The sequence below is a fragment of the Corapipo altera genome, unplaced genomic scaffold (genome assembly GCF_003945725.1).
Source record: "Corapipo altera isolate COAL_440 unplaced genomic scaffold, ASM394572v1 61003, whole genome shotgun sequence".
NCBI classification, from domain to species: Eukaryota; Metazoa; Chordata; class Aves; order Passeriformes; family Pipridae; genus Corapipo; species Corapipo altera.
Window position 1 is genome coordinate 795,907 of NW_020885014.1, and position 21,824 is coordinate 817,730.

Below are 21,824 nucleotides of genomic sequence, written 5' to 3' on the forward strand. Positions count from 1 at the left end.
AACATGTTTATCCTATTGCTCACATTAACTTTGTCAGCTGTTGCTATGCACTGTAGTTAAGTCTGAAAGTTAGAAGTGTCTTGTTCTTTGCTGTTTGGGAATTGACTTGGAGATGTACTGCAGATGTATTAGTGTTCTATCTATTTCTACTGGAATTCTTCAGAACCCAGTGTATTGGTGCACTAAACTGCATCTCCTGAGAGTATATTAGAAAGTAACATGGTTTGTAGCAGAATTTTTACTTTATAGTCTACAAAGCCATTGGATGATTTCTTGATAACAGCCTGCTTTGTTTTTCATTTTGCAGCTGAACTGAATGTCATTGCTCCAATTATTTCTAATTTCTTCTTGGCCTCATATGCCTTGATTAACTTCTCTGTATTCCATGCTTCTCTTGCAAAATCTCCAGGTAGGAACTACATTTTGGGAGTGGGAGTTTAGCCTGCAATTCCTTTATGCATAAATGTAATTTTAAAAGTATTAGTATAATTTAAGGTTTACTTTAATTACTGAAAACATACTTGATTCTCATGGCACATTTGAATTAAAAGAGTAATATGTTATGTACCTGGGTCTTCTGAAATTTTGAGAGCCAAGTGATCTGATAGAGCTTGGGAGCTACTAATTTTGTCATCTTTGCTGAGGGAACACAAGATAATTCAGAGTCTATTCAGAAATTCCTGAAGAAAGCTTTCTTACTTATTCAGTATTTGGTGTTGGCAAACCACCCTTTTGTTGTCTTTGCATTTCTCTTAATATATTCCCTCTGCCAGTCCGGAAGAAACAGGAATTGCGGGTGGTATTGCCACATTTTTGTAGTCTGTAGAGTGGGAGGTTAGTTAATTTATAGGAATAAGCCAAAACCTGGTACTTGCACAACAGATGTATATAATACCTAGTCCACATGCATTTGTACGGAAATAACACCCTTAAAAGCTTCTTAAGTTACCAAACTGAAAGGTAGTTGGAGAATTTTTTTCCAGAGTTTACACAACAGTTCTGTGTTTAATACACTTGTTAATCTTGGATGTGTTTGTGGGCGTGTACGTGTGCACGTGTATTTACTTGATTTGGGATAAACTTGAGGCAAATAAGGCTGTAAAACGGTGATAGTCCAGTACTTTGACATACTCAAGTTCTACTTGGATATATCTGTCCTTTTCACGTGGTGAAAATTTACGACTGTGAAAATAGTAAAAATGCACAACTAAAAACAATTAGTAGTATATAGGAGACTGGGTCATGAGGCGATGATTCATGTTATACTGCCTTTTACTGCAGAAACCAGTTGTCAGACAAGCCATTGTAAAAGGTTTCTGTGGCCTGATTTAATAGACATACTGGCACAAGCATCTTCGAACTTTCCTTTTGAGCTATGCTTTTAGAGGGCAAAATTAGGAACATTTACATATCTGTCTAAGAAAGATGCAAATTCATTTGAAAGGTGTTGGATAATTGAAAGCATAAATGTGCCAATCTGTATTTTGTACATCACTGAAAACGACACATTCACATGAAATGTGATGCAGAACACTAGGGAAGGGAAAACCAGATAGTGATTCCTTCTCTTGGAGTAGTGATAAAACTAATTTTCCCCTTCTTTTCTGTCCTCCAAATCATATTTTTGCTAGGTTGGCGCCCTGCTTTCAAATACTACAATATGTGGATTTCTCTTGTTGGAGCTATTCTGTGCTGCATTGTAATGTTTGTCATTAATTGGTGGGCAGCACTTCTAACATATGTCATAGTCCTTGGGCTTTACATTTATGTCACTTACAAGAAACCAGGTATGTATAGGGACTTCTTTTGGTTGTGGGGAGTGGGAAAGAGGATTGCAGAAGGGAAAAAGTGGTGGCCTTTGTGGGGAGAAGACACCCAACAACTTCTTTCTGTTTGGGCAGCTAGTTCAAATTTGTTTCAGGCTTTTTAGTTGTAAAGAAATGTAATTATACCTGTGTAGTCAGTGCTGTTTCCCCTCCTCCCAAATTATGAAGATACGTGCCTTTCACTTAGATATATGTATCTGAATAAAAATTTGAGGAAAAGGGTGATATGGAAAGAGCTCAGGTTACGGCAAAAAAGGCACTAGGAAAGAATGTGATATCTTGATGGGAAGTGAGAGAGGATGCTTCTCTACCGTTCTTAACTGAAAAGGGATTTGAGTGGTGGATGCTTTTTCTGTAAACCATTCCTAGTGCTATGAGCGATTTATTAGTGCTTCTAAGAGCTCTGTATGTCGTAAATGCAAGATGGAGCAAAACTGAGCAAAAAGGTGTTTCTGAAGTTGGAAATAAGGAAAACTCTACATCTGGGTCTGTGAATATCTATGAAGTACTTGGATGAAAAGGGTTGGACTCGATGATCCTTGTGGGATATTCTTTCACTCTGTGATAATTCATTGTAGCCATCAGAAGATGTGTATTGGAACAAAAAGAGAGGATAGTGGGATCTTTCTTTTCCTCATAAAAGTAATAATCTAAAAGGATTTGCTTAATCTAGCAGTTTTTCACTGCAAATATCTCGACTATATAGGAAATGCTTTGAAATTACTTTTTTCTTTGCTGTGATATAAAATAACACAGCGTTTTTTCTGAAGTTATCTTTAATAGAGTTGCCTGTTTAGCTGTAGGGTTTGTTGACTAGTATTGTGTAGAATGTATAGAGGTATAGCTTGAATTTCTTGTTTTCAGTTGGTGTGCAACATTCATGTTGTGATTATGTAGTTTTATATATAAATAGTATATTGGAACTTCAAATTTTTCAACAGATGTGAACTGGGGATCCTCTACGCAAGCTTTGACTTACTTGAATGCACTTCAGCATTCTATCCGGCTCTCAGGAGTGGAAGATCACGTGAAGAATTTCAGGTAACTTTAGTTAATATTAAAAATAGGAAATTCAGTGTTCAGTAGAGCACTGTCACAATGTTTGCTGTTGTGGCTTCTGTTAAATGCACTGTTACACCCTATCCTGCTCTGCAGGTTGTTTGATTAACTCTGGGCCATGCACGGGAGAAACAACAAAATCCTCAGAAGGTTCAATAACAAACTTTCACTTGCAAACTTTAGAACATTAAGGTTGAAAAAGGTACTTGGCAGATTTTAAAACGACATCCAGACAAAGTAAAGCACTTTACAGACTGTAACTTAGCAAGCTTAAACTCAGCCAACTTTAACTTACCTGGACACAAGAAGGCACTTACTAAGGCATTAACTGGAATTTTTAGGCTGGTTTACAATATATTTTGAGAAGTTAGGAGAAAGAAAGGATAAGAGTAGAAAGATATCACCACTCATGGATCAAGTGACAAGTGTCATTGTTGCAGTTTTGGTATCTGATGGTCACAGTCTTGGTCTGTCAGGGCTGGGGAAAGCCCACAAGGCACAAAGTTCGTAGGTTCAGGTGGGAACACCCACGTACTTCTGCTGAGCGGGGAGTTCAGCACTGTTGCAACACTGTGGATCATGTGCAGTCCCCTGGTGGAAAGCCCCAGAAATGAGTCTGGGGGCTCTTTTGTGAGTCTTTGATGGTTTAGGACACCTTCTAGGATGGCAGCTGCCTCTCACATCAGCATGTTTTAACCAGTTTTGCCCTATCAGAAGGGATGAACACCTTCAGGCCTAGGTTTGAATGTCTCAGTATCTCCTTGCAGGGGAATTTTTACACCTGAGCCAGTTGTGTAAGGGAGGACATTGCCATGATAAAAAGTACTGTCCCATCTCACAGGATCTGTTTCTTATTGAACTCTTTCCTGGTCTGACTCAAAACCCAACTTGTTGCCAAACAAAAGTTGGTTTGTCATGGTCATCCTCTCCTTCACTGCACCTGGGCTGTTATTTTACACATCCTCAGCAAAGCATCTGTTGCTTTTGCAAATGGCCAGTTGTCTGAGCCATTGACCATTAACATTTAGTCTGTCGTGTACATGTTCATCTCCTGTGATTTATATCAGCTTCGAATTTCTCACTCTGGACGTCCCCTGAACATACTTGTGTGAGCATTTTGTTTGTGGTTAGAGTTTGCACTTCAGAAGCAAGGCTGTGGATGATGCCTGCTTACTGTTAGATGCCTTGTGGTCTGCATCATGAACTGTGGTTTGTGTTCCTCTTTGAGTTGGAAGATATGCTCCAAATGCTAACAAGCATTCACTTCACTTGGGATGAATCTGATTGTAACCTTAAATCCCGAAGATATGTATCTGTGGATGTTGTACTCAACACCATCTGTTTCACTTCAGAAATCTCTCATTGCAGTTCAGTAATGGCAAACAGGCTCGATTGGGTGTTTTTCACGAAGCTGAGGAACAGAACTGATTTGTTGTCTATCAGCATGGCTCCCCAGGAAAGGTCCTACTCAAAGAGGCAGTTTTCTGTCCTGTTAGTAATTATGCCACTTATCTGGGATAAGCTGTTGTAAAAGAAAGATGCTTCAAATAAATTTAACAGAAAGTATTGATTTAAACTAATCCATCCAAATAAGTGGAATTATAGATTGAGACGAATCGTTTTCCCTTGAATGCAACTTTTCCATCTGGTCTTGTCCAGTCCCCAACTCAACTGACTCACTATAGGTCCAATTGCAAAGTTAGATCAAACTCTGATGTTACACCAGGTTGCTCAGGGCCATATCCAGTCAAGTGTTGTGTATTTCCAAAGCTGGATATTCTGTGGACCTGTCATTACCTCCTGCATGCTGCCTTTGCCCAGCACAGGATTTATAATCTTGTCAATTAGTCTAGCAAATCTCTGTCTTTGCATTCTCATGGCAGAATTTAATAAGAAATTAGTTAAGGGAGAGATTCTTAATAGGGTGACATTTTCTGAGGTTACGAAGAACCTGGCAGGAACACAAGGTTTAGTGGTGGATTTAGTAGTGTTAAGTTTATGGTTGGACTCAATAATCTTAAGAGTCTTTTCCAACCTAAGTAACTCTGATTCCATTCTATGATTCTAGCATCAAAAATGAACTGGAGGTGCTACAGAGGTTGAGACAGATTACTTTAGGTGATTCTTATGATATGGAAAATTTTCACCTGAAATGAATTCTGAAGTCTGGACACATCATCTTTTAAAATTGATGAGAAAGTAGTCTTTAATAACTTACTTGCAGTAGTTTGTTTCTGCCTTCTGAATGATAGTAATTTTAAAAAGAGCATATGATGCCAGTTTTTTTGTTGGACACAGAAGAATCTAAGCTAGAAAATGCGAAGGGATGGAACTTAAAATGGGGGAGGAAATTCATCCCTCTGACCTAGTCTTGTCTAAAATCTGTTCTTGAACTTTTTAAATGCATACATTTTTAGATTTAATGGGAATACTAAATTTTTATCCAATTAGTGATAGATCCACTGACAGTTCTGGAACAATTGATCTTTAGTCAATTTAACCTAGTCTTGTAATAGTAGATCATTTTCAGTGATGATTATGTTGTTATGGCTAATATTTAGAAGAAATATTGCTGTTTATAAAAACGCCCCAGAACTCCAGATTAATTCCCGTTTTTCCCCCCATCTCTTCGTAATTCTAGACCTCAGTGCTTAATTATGACAGGAGCTCCAAATGCACGTCCAGCTTTGCTTCACCTTGTCCATGCTTTCACCAAGAATGTGGGCTTGATGATCTGTGGCCATGTGCATATGGTAAGTGTATTCTGTCTTTACTTCAAAATTACCTTGTTGAGTTTTTTTTTTCTTTCTAGTTTGGGGTTTGGTTTTGGGTTTTTTTAACCTGTTTGCTTTTTGTTTCTCTTTTTTGTTTAAATATAGGGGTTTTGGTTTTTTTCCCAAAGTTAGTACTTTAGATTATTTGACATCTAAATGCTGAAGAACCTTTCTAGGAATAAAGTTAATACTGGATTACAGCCTGGGCCTCTTTCTGTTTCTGCATCATACAGTCTCATGTAGTGTCTCATGCTTTGAATCTGCAGTACAGAGCTAAATTTCCTCTCAATTTGACTATTTCAGAGAGACTGATTACTATGTAAAGCTCTTACAAAGCCTGAGAGAAAATAAAGCTTCTTGAGCCAGGGAAGTCAATAGCAGTTTAGCTAGTAGTTAAAAATTGCTCTTAACCTCCCAAGTAGGTTTTTTATTTCTTCAATTATCAGGTTCATTTCACTGGCAACTGCAACAGTAATGTGAACAGGTATTTCCTGTTTCCTTTCTGTCCAGCCCCTACTATTTCACTAAGTATCTCTGTTTTTTTTTTAATAAGAATGTGAAATGTGGATGTTTTTGCGCTGGGGTATGTTGTGAGGGTGGTTCTGCAAGGACATAATTTTAACAGATCTTACTACCTAAAGTGTCTTTTATGGCATACTTATAGGGTGGTTTCGTGGTGGTGAGAAGGAAGCAAACTTCAAGTAATTACTCCTCAGAATCATGCTCAGTTGTGTTAGCTGAGATGTAGGGTGGCTGTCACACTGTGATCTTTACCAGAACTTGAGCTAGCTACAGAGAGGCCATGGCATCTCTGATAAACATTAGCATGTTGGGATTGTATAGTTTAGCTTCATATCTTCAGGCCAGACTTTGTCACATCACTGAGAACATTTAGGCAAGTGTAAATATAACTGACATATGTCACCTCAGCACAAGAAATACATGGACCTGTTAGAAGGCGTCTAAAGGAGGGCCATGAAGATGTTCAGAGAACTGGGCCAGCTCTCCTACAAAGACAGGCTGAGAGAACTGGGGTTGTGCAGCCTGGAGAAGAGAAGCTCTGGGAAGACCTTAGAGGCACTGTCCAGTACCAAAAGGGGGCTTATAAAAGGAGGGAGAGGGACATTTTATACAGGCAGGTGGGTGTCAGGACAAAGGGCAATGTTTTTTGAAAGGGCAGGTTTAGATTATATATTAGGAAGAAATTATTTATTCAGAGGTGAGGCCCTGGCAGAGGTTGCCCAGAGAAGCTTGTGGCTGCCCCATCCCTGGGAGTGTCCAAGGCCAGGTTGGAAGGGGCTTGGAGCAACCTGGGTGTGAAAGGCGTCTCTGCCCATGGAAGGCGGGTTGGCAGGTCACTTCTAACTATAACCATTCTATGATTCTGTAACTTTAAATACTCTACAATGGGTTTGAATATACTATGCTTACTAAATATAACTTGCTTCTGATCTGATGAACAGATAAGAGCAAACTAAGTTAATGCAGTCCACAGTACATACATATTTTATCTTCAGAAACTTCCAGTTTCTGTCTATACAAACTTTATATTTCAATGAGTGTGAAAGGACAGAAACTGAGTAATAGAGAAGTAAGATATCATAGATGGAATATCCTTGAAAAAAATAGGGCTGTACTGAAAAGAATAAGGTGGTGTCATCCTTGTAGGAAGGCAATTCTGATTAGATATTATTTGGGAGAAGTATCTTATCTCTATTTAAAATGGCTTTCCTGCAGGAAGGGTGACACTACCTCATTCTTAACTAACTCTGAATATTTGGTCAGAGTCTGTGTCTTTTTGCAAAAACTGGACTGCTGTGTTCTTGGTTTTACCTTGTCCTGTATTCTGCATTTTGATGTCTAGGAGGAACACAAAAGATTCATCCTGATGGAAGTAATAATAAAGGAAGTATTTAAAGAGAAAGTGACTTTGGCTGCAATATAAAACTGCAGAAGTGACACTACTGTGACAAAGGCTTTCTGATTAGGGTTGGTGCACATGGAGGAACACTTGAACAGCTTGAAACAGATATTCCCAGATATGCTTTGGAGGACAAGCTTGTGCCACCCTCTGGGGAAAAGTGTTGTGCTCTGCAGGGACAAGTTTGTTAAAGCTTGAGCAACCCTCTTCCTAAAGATGATAACATTTTTCAGCCTTTGCTGCTGATAATGCCTGGTATTTTGTTGGTTTTGGGTGGTTTTGGTAGGGTGCAAGCTTTTTTTGAGGTCCTCTGAGTCTGACTTGTATTGTAGCAGTGAAATTTAAAAAGAAAAGAGGTGGGGTGGGGGGGCTTTTTTACTCCCACTACTTATATTCCTAATTGTTGTTCACTCTTCTCTTATTATTTCCTTATTTTGAAAGGGTCCTCGGAGACAAGCCATGAAGGAATTGACGACTGATTTGGCTAGGTATCAGCGATGGCTAATTAAAAACAAGATGAAAGCTTTCTATGCACCAGTGCATGCAGAGGACTTGAGGGATGGAGGACAGTATTTAATGCAGGTACATCTCTTTCAATTTTCGTTTTAAAGTGGTGAAAATACACATCAAAATTTGAAGTGGCTTTATTCTTTGAAATATGTTCCATTTGCAATATTATCTGATAGCTTTGATGAAAAGTACTTTGTTTTCTGCTTAAGAGAATAATAGAACCTTTAGTTGTTTCAATAAGATACTATTTTATAATATACTTTTTGTTCCTCTTAGGCTGCTGGTCTGGGTAGAATGAGACCTAACACCCTTGTTGTTGGATTTAAGAAAAACTGGAGGCAAGGTGATATGAGAGAGGTTGAAACCTATATCAACTTGTTCCAGTAAGTAGAAAATGTGAAGCTGTAGGTCCTGTGTTCCATTTCAGTATGTTTAGTAGTAAGTCAAGATCTTAGTTGCACAGAGTCTTCTACAGGTATAGATTTTCCATATGACTGATTTGGCAGTCTTCAACACCTTGTTTTTTTCCTGATGTGGAAACTAATAAGTCTTTAGTAGATTACAAAACACAGCACGACCCCTAAGATAATATAGTAGCCATAAAGGAGATAAGAAAAGAAATCCCAGTGTAATTTGACAGCACTGAAAAGCAGACCAGTTCTGGCTGAAAAATACAAATAACTTGTGCTACACAAACACTTAAGGAAAAAACCTCCATGTTTCACTTACACAGAGATTTTTTTGTTGAGCGCAAGTGCCGCTTAACCCTCTTTGTTTGTGCTTTATATTTCTTGTTTACTGCACTTCTAAAAGAAAGAGAGGATGGGGGTTTACAGGGAGAAATTAGAAAAGGGGGAAAAAAGTCACACCCAGGTCCTTAAGAGAAAAGCAGGGGCACCAAATGAAGTGAAAAATAAGGAAACACATCAGTTAGTTCTTAGTTTTTCTTTTTTTCCTATTTTGTTTCGGGATGGCTTTTGCTGGAAGATCTGTCAAGTTGTGTGGTTCTCAACCACAAGTCATGTGGTTCTCCACATCCCTAAAGAAACCTCAGGAGGTAATAACTGTAGGTTAAGCATATTTCTGGAAAATTAAAAATTTCTGAACCAGAGAATAGAAACACATCTAATCTGTATAAATCTAGCACATTGAACAATTAAATTAAAATGTTCACTAATGCACAAAATGTTTTCCTCTTAAATCAACTCCAATTCTTCTTGCACTTACTATAGAATATATTGATACTTCAAACATTTCTAATCAAGTCTTAATGCTTCCAAAAATAAGTGTTTATTGAGTGAAATCTTGAGAAATTTCTTTCTGTGGAGAGGATATGAGAGGGAGTTCTCTGATTTATGGTTGTTTTTAATTAATGAGGTATTTATATGTAAAGGATGATTAGTGGCTAATGCAAACTATGATATCGTTAAGTTCATGTTTTTCATATCTTGTATCTTGGAGGGAGGAAATTGTTATTAATTTTACTACAGTTTTATTTACCAATTTATTCAGGCTCTCTGGTTGTTTTTACAATAATGAAGTTTTCCCTCTGTTTTTGATTGGAGTGAGTTCCTACCTCATCAGATGTAATGGAACTAGGAGCACTATAGCTTACCTATAGATAATTTGATTGTAAATTACAACATCATAGGTGTTTTTAATACTCCAAATGTTTTGAAAAGATGTCAGAATGTTTTAGTTCTCAGTTCAAGATCTACACAAACCTCTTTGTTGATTAAGGGAGATAAAAATACAATTTTCTTAGTGTATCTTATCTGTGCAGAACTTGACTGACCTGTTCATGTTGCTTTTGTGTAATCACTTTTTACGGAGGTGGGAGAAGGAGAAGAGGGAACAGGTGTCCTCTTTAGACATCGCTTTTCAGGATTTGCTGTTCAGTTTACCGATACAGTTAATGTTTTGGAATCCAAACTGAAATTGTAATGCAGATTTATTATTTGGGACTTCCAATGGCAGTGTTTAATCACTGGAATTTATTCAAGGAGGGTGCATAAGGTAGGTCCTTTGGAAAGGAAAAAGCTGTAAAATAATTTGGTTTTGTCCCTTTTGTTTAGTGATGCCTTTGATGTTCAGTATGGTGTGGTTGTCATTCGCCTACAGGAGGGCCTGGACATTTCTCATCTTCAGGGCCAAGGTAAGACTTATTTTTTTCTATCTGGTGAATAGCTGTTCTAATTCCCTTTTAATATTGCTTTCTAAAAATACTAAAGGAAAAATTATTAAAAAAAAACCCACCACCCTTCTTATGGAATAAAATTCACTGAAATTAGCAAGTCAGAACTGTAAAATAAGAATAACTCAGCAACAGATCTTGGTTTTTTGTGTTTCAGCTTTCTGTATTTGTAAGCTGTATATAGTTGTTTCCCAAAGATTTACTATTTTACTGGAACAAATTAAAGATAAGTTGGTATCAAGTATCTGGGACTCAAGCCTAGAAATTGTGAAAATCACAACAAATTATCCATGATGCGAGAATATCGTGAGTCTGGTGTGGGATGCCAACCCCTACACACACTAGTTTAGAGCTTTTGAGTAGTCTGTCTCAAATTTGGAAAGGTCTTCTGTTTTCCTTGTAGAAGCCATGGTTGTGCTTTGTCGGTAGTGTTCTTAAGCTGAGTGGTATCATTTTAATTCAGCATCAAGCACAATAATGAAAGAAGCCTTTGAGCTTTGGTGACAACTGTCTGCTGAGTTGATAATGTGTAATTTGTTTGTAGCTTGCTCCATACAGAGCTGCTGCAGTGAGGAGGAATCCTTGTGACACAAATTATGTAGGAGGGGCACTCTCCTGAAAGAGGGGAGGATTGCTCCTTCACTGGAAACATGTGAATGTCTTAGAATTTGGAGAGAATGAGCCTGTCACTGCATGCAGGAGGGCAGAGGAGTGTGAGAGATGACAAGTTGTGAAAACAACACTGCTGAGAAAACTGAGAGTGTAACACAGAGGTGTCAGAAGAATCTTAGTGCCCACTGAGGACTGTGAGTTTGCTTTAACTCTGACAGCTGCCAAGTAGCTCCACAGAAGCCAAATCTGGAAAAAAAGATTTGTCTGTGAGACATACTTGGTCTGTGCCTTGTCTAAGGCTTACCTTCCTTTTGGAGTTGGAGTGTAAATGGAAAACACTTCACCAACTAATTTTTTTCCTCCTGGTTGTGCTTCCACAGCGTTAACTAGCTCTGCTTTATTATGTTTAGCTTGTGGGAGTGCATTCAATAACCACAATGTGGGGAAGTAGCAAAGAATTACAGCTCTGCTCAAAGGAGGAGCCTCCTTGTACTGTGAAGTAGTTAATACAAGACTTTTGTGCTGGTTTTTCCCCCCCTCTTTGCCAAAGCATAGCAGTTCCTGTAGAGTTTAATTACTGTGAACCAGCACACTGTAGTCACATACCTCTGTTGATACCATTTGAAACAATTAAGTGGTTTATAGTGTGTTTCTCTGCTTTTTCAAAGAAGAGTTACTGTCATCCCAAGAAAAATCTCCATGCACCAAGGATGTCATAGTAAAAGTGGATTATAGCAAGAAGTCTGAGACAGACACTTCTATAGCTTTTGCTCCATCATCTAGTGAAAGAACTCCCACTCCACGTAAAGGTAACTTGCTAGTTATTAGTGAAACTTGAGTTCTCACTCTTTCTCTCTCATTCCCTGTTCAGTTCCTCTCTCCCTTCACCAAGGGGTTATTTATGGGATCTCTGTATCTGTGAAACAGAAGTGTGTCATGCTTTTCTAGATGTTGATGTCTAATCATTTAAGTGATTAGGTTTAGAGCTCACCTGTATGTGAAATAAATCTTTTGATTCTAGTCCCCTAAATAAAACAGGTGGTAGACAATTACCTACAATGGGATTTTCTTTGTTATTGAGTTTGACAGGCATTAAAAAGGGCTTCAGAATTGTGCCCCACATGTGATTGGAAGGCTGCTAAATTTCTGAAGGCTTTTTCATCCTGGACTAAAGTATTCTGTGCATGTTAGCAGACACAGATCATCCAAGATACTTTGACAATAACCAACTTTCCTCTTCTCTTATAAAGCAAAAGCCTAATAGTTAAGTGAGCAATGGGAGTAGAGTGTTTTTTAAAGTACAAATGAATCTCAGCATTTGGTAGACTGCATTTGTGTGCTTTCCTTTGTGTGAAAATCCACTTCATTCTACATCTTATTTTCTAATTTTTTTATATATACATTTGTATTGTTTTCATTAATATCACAAAGGAAATTAACATTTTTATTTTGTATCTTTAAAAACCTTCCAGAGGAGGACGAGGATGGAAAGACTTCAGCACAACCACTGTTAAAAAAAGGCAGGCATTTTCCACCTTTTTGTGTTAAATCATTCTTTCACATTGTTAATTTCAGTTTTCCTTTTGTACTTCTTTCTACACCTTAGTACTGGAGAGGAAAATATTAACCATGCAATGTTAATTTGTTACTTCATATCTGCTTTAAAATGGGCTTCATCTTTAGGGATTAGGCTATGAAAAAAAAAAGCAGCATTATGGAAATTCCCAGAACAAGTTGCTACTAAGAAAGGATTGTGCGTAAATGTTGGAATTTAGAAAAAAACAAACAAACCTTTTGTTTTTAAGTAATATTTGAAATGTGTTCAGGAGCTTTCTGAGTGAGGTGGACATCTGAAATAACCTGAAGTAGTTGTTCAATTCATAGCAATTTGAGAAACGAACTAAGCAGTTTTTACTTCTTGGTTTATTTCAGACTTCTTATGAGTTAAATCAGGTATTTTTGCCTTAACTACAACTCATCTCACTGTTTTGATATTTTCTTCATGATTTCAGCAGCTAGAAGCTTTTGTGTTTTAATAATGGAAAGTGAGATTATGTCTTGAAGCACAAGATGGCAGTTTGGAAGAAGTCCAGTATGCAGTAAAGTAGTTTTTAATGTGAATCAGTCACAGATGTGCTCTAAATATAAAAATTCCTAATAAAATAAGGACAGAGACGAAGTCAAACACTTGGCTCTTGTTCAGTCTGAGATTCTAATTAAGAGAAAGAGGTTAGGGTTTTTTCCTATACTGAAAAACAAAATTAACCTGTATTGTTCTAGTTGAAAATGCCATTATTGTTTTCTTCTCAGCAAATCATATAATTTTGTTATGCAGAACAGTCTGTATTGTGCTTTAAAGTCTTGTACTAGCAAAAAGGGATTTGTAGAAGACAGGATTCTAATGGGCATAAGTAGCTTTTATTTTCACCACATGTTTAAGGAACATCAGATTTAAGGAAAATAAGTGCTTAGGATGTGGTATTTACTTGTAAAATTAGTTATCTACCTATTTTAGGGAAGTTTCGTTATTTACAACAGGTGAAAACAGTGCATAGCCTAATGCTCTGAAGCAAGGTCAGTTAAATTGTCCAGGCAAATGTCAATATAAAGATCTCACACATCCTTTATTTGTCAGATGCCTGCTAAACTAGTTCATCTGCTGAAATTGTGACTTAGACTCCCTAAGTACAGATAGCTCAGTTTATATCCAGTCAATGAAAATCTGGAATTGGGAGGGGGGGTGGGGGGAACAATTTTTATTCAAAATTATAGGTACTACAAAATATTAAGAAGTCATATTTGATGAATTTCAAGGTGATTAAGCAAAACAGTTCAAAAACAGGGTGTTATCATAATTTTTTCCAGATTCAAAGAGCTCATCTTCTCCTTTAAATATGACTGACCAAAGACTTCTTGATGCCAGTTCTCAGTTTCAGAAGAAACAAGGCAAAAGCAATATTGATGTCTGGTGGCTCTTTGATGATGGAGGTAATGTACTTTATAGTTTAAAAAACTTGTTTAAAAAATTCATTGAAGTGATTCTGCATTAATTGTCAATAGATACCTTTCAGTCAGTTCATATAAAATCTGTACTGTTTAACAAGATGCTGTTTTCTCAATCAGTCTCAAATTCTGATCTAAACACAGGTTTGACACTGTTGATTCCGTATCTTATCACAACCAAGAAGAAGTGGAAAGACTGTAAGATCAGAGTGTTCATTGGTGGGAAAATAAACAGGATTGATCATGACAGAAGAGCGTAAGTTTCCGTTAGAAATTCAGGTGCACGTTACTTGAATGTTACATGCATTCAAGAGCATTTTACTCGTTGGATTACTATCTCTTCCTTAGTAGCTTTATTTCAGTTGTTCTTTGGTTGAGGTGTTATCATATTCTATTCCGTTGATCCAGAAAAGATTTCGTTTCCCCCAGGTGGTTTTGGGTGAGATACCTCAAACTAAGTTTTCTGCATTATTGTCTGATGCTAACATTTTCTTTTTCAAATATTTTCTGAGTTTGTCTTATTTAAAACCATAAAACTGTTTTGAGTTTTTTCCAAAAGCATGGTGTTGATTTATAATCATATGTCAGTTCTGTTGATTCCCCCTCCTTACATTTAAGATGCCTTTTTTTTTGTTTCATTTCTTAGACCAATGTTTTTATTACCAAACATGTACTGTTTACCCTGTGAAATAATTAAAAATATGATAATCTATAAAGGCTTGTTTTTCTGATACAGGATGGCTACTTTGCTGAGCAAGTTTCGGATAGACTTCTCAGATATTATGGTTCTTGGGGATATTAATACTAAGCCAAAGAAAGAAAAGTAAGTCTCGAAAAACCACATTGTGTTTGTTATTTGAATTATGATGTGTTTCATTAATTTAGAACACGTCATTCTTTTCTACATAGCATTTATGGCACAGCTAATTCCTGTGACATTCATCGTTTGACAGAAATGGAGGAAATTAATTAATAACCTCCAAGAATATAGAAATCTGGAATTTTTTAGATCTGTGGGCCTTTGACTGTAATACGGAACTGAGACAAATACAGAGAAAAAAAAATCCATGATGTCTGGAGCAATCTTGTTTTCAAAGAGAAATGCTCACAAAAACTGAAATGGTCTGAATCTTATTTGGAATCCTAGTTTAATGCAACAAATCTCAGTCTTGAAATATAGCCTTATGTGGGTTTTTTTGGTTGGTTGGTTTTTGGTTGTTTGGGGTTTGGTTTTTTTGGGTTTGGTTTGGTTTCATTGTTGGTTTCGTTTTGGGGATTTTTTGTTTGTTTTTCCTTTTTTTTTAAATTGCTTGGACTTTTAATTTACACAGGAATGATCATAGATCTGATACTTCTTCATTTCAAGTTCAAAAATATTACTTGTAGATGACTTTCAGTAAAAATTTGTAACAGAATGTGTACAATTTAAAAAACTATCCTCCTTCCCTTTCAATTCTTCTTGAGTATGCTGAAGTTGTAAAAATGTCTTTTACATGGATATGCACGTATCTGAAAAACTTGACATGCCATGCAAATTGGGAAGGGTTGTTTTACAAGTCAGGCAAATGCTAAATACTAATACACATTCTTTTATACCCTGCTTTTTAATCACCTTTTCTTCATTATATAGAATACATCAAGCAACTAAAACATTATAGTACTTACGGCACACTGGTGTCTTTGCTCTCAGGATTCTGCCACTGTGAAAGATGTAAACTTTGAGGTAGCGCCCGTTTGTGCATCAGACTCGAAGTGGTAGAATTACATGGAAATAGTTCTATTTTATAGAAGTGATCTGAGTTATTTCTTCTGAGAGCATTTTTTTCTTCTTTGTGTGAATACATTCCCCATAATATATCCAAAACCTTTCTGAGATACCATTTGGCACTAATAGAAGCTGAAAACCAAGTGCAGGAAGATTTGTTTTTAACAGTTGCTGTGATGTTTAGTATAAAATTGTTAGTAATTCTCCTTTTTGTCCAGCCAAAATGTAGCAGATGAAATTTGTTTTCTTCCTTTTGATTAAGGTGAAGTCATTGTGTCAACTACAGTAGAAACCCAAGGATAGATAAAAAATTGTATTAGTAGTAATGTGGGCATTTCCTGGAGGAAATGTGAGTAGAAAAGTAGGGTAATGCAAGTTGTTCTTGCTACTAGATATTTAATGCGTCTTTGATCTTCAGAAGGTTTTCTAGTGAATTCAGAATGTTCTTACTCTAACAAGTGCAACAGGAAGACTAAATAAGGTGTCTGTTTTTTTGCATTTGAATGTGGCTCTTGGGCTGTACTGGAAAGACTAAAAAGAAGAAAAATAAAAATACCAAAGCCAAAATTGTAATGGCAATAGCATGAGACTTGATAGATTTTTTTTGAGTGTGACGTGTAAATTCCCCCTCTTTCAAATTTAATTTGGAAGAAGCTGCTGTTAGTTACTGGCTGTTTTCTAAGGGTAGTACTCTTCAGCTTTCAAAACTAGAGTGAAACTCTAGGAAAAGTTGAGGTGGGGGTTGTTTGTTTTTTGAACTGGGTAGAACTTCAATTGGGTAATGAAGAGTGAAAGCTCCTACAGCTGCCACAGATTGTTTGCTGAATTACAGTGTCTTTGTAATGCAAACAGTTGATCTGATGTTCTAACTGCACCAGGCAGGGTAAAAAACTTCAGTTCACTTTATTTTTATATAGTAATATTAGTTTCTGACACCACGAAAGTAATTGCTGACGTACAGACTCACATCAGTTTTAACATGTCTGTTCACTTAATCCTTCAAGCATTGCAGCTTTTGAGGAAATGATAGAGCCCTTCCGACTTCACGAGGATGATAAAGAGCAAGAAGTTGCAGATAAAATGAAGGAGGATGAACCATGGAGGATAACAGATAATGAACTTGAGCTTTACAAAACAAAGGTACTGTTTTCTTTAGAGCGTAATCTTAGATACCCTTTTTTCTCGTACTGTATTTGTGGGAGTGATATTGATGAGTTCATTCTTGTTATTCTCTCTTGTAGCTGTTTTTATGTGTGGCTGATGAAAGCAACATCTAAAACCATTTAGATGGTTCACAAAAGAAAAAAGAAGCTTTGCACTTGAGTATGAACAGGGGCCAAACTTTTCCTACAGTATTTCAGCAGTTAGTTTAGGATAATATAGTTTGTATACAGGCGTTTGCTTCCTTCTTTTTTTTTTTCCTTTTGACCAAACTAACGTTTTTTGCTTGGCTATTTTTGAAAAACTCCACCAGAAACCAAAACCAAGCAACACAGGACATCTAATTGTGATGTAAAGGAGCAGTTAAAGATTTGATATCTTTTTCCAAGCTTTCATGCACTACAGAGACATCAGAAGTGCTTCTTCTCAAGTGCTTCTATGGGGGAGAACAATAAATGTCATCTATAATAGGATGCAGATACAGACACATACCTAAAGAAAGATTAGGTAAAGTTGCATTGATCTGAAGCTCTTCAAGATGGTCCTGAGTTTATTCCACCCTTATCTTTTTTTCTGTTTGGATTTTTACAACTTCTTTGAGGATGTGCAGGAGGGGAGTTGGAACTAGAGGATCTTTTTAAGGTCGTTTCCAATGCAAACCTTTCTACGATCCTGTGATAAGGGACTTTCACTTCCAGGAGCTATGGAGGATGGTGGTGTTGTATTCTCCCAGCCTTGCAACCTTTTTCTTTCTTTTTTTTTGGAAAGGGGAAAAGTTCCCACACTGAGGTGAAAATATATGCTTTTTATAAAATACTTATACCAATTGATTATAATTGTTTTTCATTTTTCTTTAATAAATAAAGTTTTTAAATAAAATATCTTCCTAACAAGTTTCATTTTATTTACAGACTTACCGACAGATTAGGCTAAATGAGTTGCTGAAAGAACATTCAAGTACAGCTAACATAATTGTCATGTAAGTAAGTTACTTCAATTTGTGTCAGTATGGAATTGTAATTTGAAATATACAAAGATGTAAATAGAGATCAGGAACTACCCTGTGCCTTGTCACTGAAGTGTAGAAATACTCAAGGAGAATTCAATGCTGACTGTATTTAGTTATTAGAAGCATGGAACTGCTATACTAATGGAAAAATTTCCTGTGGAGTTATGTGCTTTTGATGTAGTGTTTTAGTTGATCACCTCCACATTTGCTGTGCAGTTCAGGATTCGCACATGCCTCCTGAATGCCACCTGTTCCCTTTTTTTCCCAGTTCTTTCTTTCAGTCTGTTTTTCTAGGAGATCTCTCACGATGAAGTTGGATAATTATCCTGGTCACAGATTTTCATGGAGTTGCTTTTGGTGTAAACGAACAGGATGTGGATTGTAGGTTTCTTATTGCTGTATTTTAAAATCTTGAAAGAGTCTTTCAAGAGACTCTTCAGTTGTTCATGAAGCTACCTGAATAAAAAATGGTGGCAACAGACCGAAAATGAGGGGTAAATAGGTATTAAGGCCTGTGATGCTTGAGTTGCAAAATCTGAACTCATTGACTGAATTCTGAAGGAAAAATAATAAATTAAAAAGGTTAAGAGATTTGACCGAATTTGACTTCTTTGCAGAATCATAGTTTCATATTTGTTATGCTCAGACTTGTACTTCACCATATTATTCTGATTGTTGAACATTATTTTCCTTGTGAATTGCAGGAGTTTGCCGGTTGCACGAAAAGGTGCAGTTTCTAGTGCACTGTACATGGCCTGGTTAGAAGCCCTTTCTAAAGATCTGCCACCAATTCTTCTTGTTCGTGGGAATCATCAGAGTGTTCTCACCTTCTATTCCTAAGAGTACTGCACATGGCTCAGCTGTGATGAAATGGTACTTCAGTGACCAGGGGAGAGTGACTGACATGGTCTGTAGTTCATTAACATCACAAAGGCAAAAAGTGACTCTTCTTTTACTATTTCACTGACTTGAAAGCACACAAGGAAAGTCACTGTATTTCTAAAGTTGTGACATCTTCAGTTTTATTCTATATTTTCTGTAATTTAATCTTGCTTTAATGGGGGAGGATTCCTTCTTAGACTGAAGAACAAGACAAGCTTTTTTGTTTGCTATTTGAGTAGCAGCAATAAAATGTTGTATTTTTGATCAATGAAAGGATTATAGATTTATAAAAGCCTTTTAGCCTTGAGGTGCCTTCTGAAATTAACCAAATCTCACCCATACATCCTATTTTTTAAATTTATATAGAATGTCAAAATCTGCCTTCAACTAAGAGTTTAGATCAGACTTCCTTTAGTTTCTAGTCTCTTCCATATTACAATAAAAATCAATGCTGCTTTTCAGTCTTCCATTGAGCTATTAGTTCTTAGCACTGTATGTTTTCTATCGTCAGAAAGTTTTTAGGTTTTTTTTATTATTATATCTGTTAGATTTAAAGGTGAGAATTGGGGCAGGTCAGCTGAACTAAAGCAAATTCCTGATGTTATTATCAAGACTTCATTCTACTAAGTTTTGTAACTGTGAAAATAAAACTAATGTTATTTGCAGAGAGCATCCTTTTCTCAAATTTGACAATTGTGTACTACTTGGGCACTAGTTTGAGACAGAGAACTAAAATTAGCTACTTTGGCAGAGAATACTGGTCAGTCTTAGCTCTACTACAAAATGAAATTCATCTTGCTGGCTGAGGCTTTTTATCTTAACCACAAATTAGAAGAAAATTAAAAGACCTGTCCTAGTTGTTGCCTGTTACGTTTTAGTGTCACTTTCAGCTTATTTTTGAAACAAAACTCAACTTAAGGCTTGAATGGGGATAATAGAAGCAATGTGATGCTATCTAACAGAAAACAGTAAACACTATGTGGAATTGTGCTATCCAATATGAAATGTAAAAGCTGCAGTTCTCTTGCATTTTTCAACAAATGGTTAAAAGGACCACTAGTTATTAGGGGAGATGTTTTAGGTCAATTTGTTCAGTTGTCAGAAAATACATTTAGTCTTATTAAATAATACTCAGGTTTGATTGTCCAACTATTTTGATCTATTCCATACATCTTACTTTATACATTTTCTATGTTCACTAAAAAAACTGCCAGTCCTGTGTGCCCTTTCATTGTATATTTTGAAAACTTCATAATTTAGTCTACTATGAACACCTGCAAAAGAAATTTCACTTGAGCCTTTATATAAAGGTTAGTAATGTGAACTGTTTTTTAAATTCCTAATATATTTTGGATAGAAAGGATTGCCTGAAAACATTTCACAAGTTTTTGATATTATTATTGGACATGCTACTGGATCAGTTTACCAGTGGGTGAGTGACTTTCATTTAAGGATGCACAGAAAAGGTGTTTTGTGGGGTTTTTTGTTTGTTTGTTTTGCTAAATGCAGGATCAAATTGAAATGTAACTGTTCCTTTTGAAGGACAAAGCATAATCATTGTGTGGCAAGGTAGAGCTTCAGCTTGTGATTAAAGATTAAAATATTCTGCACTGCGCAGTATACACTGTTGTCAAGTTCTTGGTAAACTGCAAAAAGTCTTTTTTGTTTGGTTGGTTTGATTTGGTTTTTTGTTTATTGGGGGTTTTTTTGCTGTTTCTGTCATTTGGATTTGAGACTATTGAATCATTTCACTTTGAAAAACTTAAGAAAAACAAACATGCATGTCTTGCTGCTAAGTGTGAGATAACTGATGCCAGCATGAACCCAGCTTGTTATCATAAACATTGTAAGACAAAGACAGTTTGCAGTAAAAGTGGTGTTTCCTTCCAGGTGATGGGGTTTGGATCAAATTTACCAACATATCTATCACAGGTTTTACAGTGTTTTTTTAGGAGATGAGGTTGTCACACTGTGCATATGAAATCATTGCCATGTTTCTTGTTGGTTTGTGGGAAACATTCTTTTGAACAGATGGACAGTATGGCATGGACTTAGTGCTGCTATCTTAAAAAACAAACATGCACAGGTACACTTATTTAAGGCGTTTATTTGCCCATTCACGAAACCATTGCTTGTGATCTGTAACACAACACAGAAACCAAATGAAGTGTGTGTGTGTGTGTACATGCATATATGTGTATAAAATTATATAAAATATATCTAAATATGCATATGGGGATAGTTAAGGTAATGTCTGCAAAATAAGATAGAATGCTTTTCACATGCACTCTCAGGAGTTCACTAATGCTGGGCAGGAGGCCAAGTTTTTCAAGATCATTTGCTCACTAAAATTTGAACAGTTAATGGTAATTATCTGCAACAGATATCAGTTAGCGGCAGTCACTCCAACTTCTGCTTTGATTTTGACACCAAATTTACTTATGTTCCAATCATCATTAATTACGTGGAAAATGAAATCGCTTACACATGGCAATTCATACCTTCTGTAGATTAGGTTCCTTGGTATGGGTTTAGAAAGATAGTAATAGCTGGCAAAAATCAATTATTTATTTGCTCACTGTATTTAGGTTTCCTTTTACATACATTCTTTTTATATGCTTTTTCTGACATTGCATATTTAAAAATAACTGAAAATAATTTAAAGGATTTGAGCGTTCAGTGGGTCATGGCCCACTTGGTTTGAAGATGTAAGATTTGACACTGTACTGTAACTGTCACACAAATGCTTTTCTAATGTTTTAACGTAATTATTGCAGTTAAAACTTTGTACTGGGGGATGTCACTGCAATAAAAGGAAGTGAATTCAATACAACTGTCTTGTCTAACAAAGCTGGTTTTTTTGGTTGTGGGAAGGGAATAAAGTCCATAGTTCAACAGATTAATGCTGAATATAGTTTGATGTGTGAGTATGCTTATTGCATGCATCTGATAATTAGCTTTACAGTGGAATTTGGATAGGACCAGTAGAATTTTAGCACTTCATGTGTCTGGTATAAGAACACAAGTGTGTTGGTTTTTCTGGGGGGGAATGTTTGCCTCTGCTGGGTTAGGAACAGCAGTGGTAGCATAACAAATAAACCTTGTTTT

The 21,824-nt window shown here is 36.4% G+C and overlaps 1 protein-coding gene across 3 annotated transcripts in view; it reads left to right on the top strand.

The window, feature by feature from the left end:
* Window positions 1-21,549, top strand: part of SLC12A2 (solute carrier family 12 member 2) — a 59,204-nt gene extending 37,655 nt beyond the window's left edge. Inside the window, exons 13-27 of one of the 3 annotated variants that reach the window (XM_027667583.1) lie at window positions 308-409; window positions 1,632-1,787; window positions 2,768-2,867; window positions 5,527-5,638; window positions 8,022-8,162; window positions 8,367-8,473; window positions 10,166-10,245; window positions 11,568-11,705; window positions 12,369-12,416; window positions 13,762-13,884; window positions 14,044-14,155; window positions 14,636-14,722; window positions 16,669-16,804; window positions 17,737-17,804; window positions 18,539-21,549. In XM_027667583.1, the coding sequence (XP_027523384.1) occupies window positions 308-409; window positions 1,632-1,787; window positions 2,768-2,867; window positions 5,527-5,638; window positions 8,022-8,162; window positions 8,367-8,473; window positions 10,166-10,245; window positions 11,568-11,705; window positions 12,369-12,416; window positions 13,762-13,884; window positions 14,044-14,155; window positions 14,636-14,722; window positions 16,669-16,804; window positions 17,737-17,804; window positions 18,539-18,674 (1,646 nt within the window). In that variant the 3' untranslated portion in view covers window positions 18,675-21,549. Of the gene's footprint in view, window positions 1-307; window positions 410-1,631; window positions 1,788-2,767; window positions 2,868-5,526; window positions 5,639-8,021; window positions 8,163-8,366; window positions 8,474-10,165; window positions 10,246-11,564; window positions 11,706-12,368; window positions 12,417-13,761; window positions 13,885-14,043; window positions 14,156-14,635; window positions 14,723-16,668; window positions 16,805-17,736; window positions 17,805-18,538 lie in introns of all 3 variants that reach the window. The other 2 variants (XM_027667581.1, XM_027667584.1) reach the window with 2 other exon arrangements.
* The last annotated feature ends 275 nt before the right edge of the window (window positions 21,550-21,824 follow it).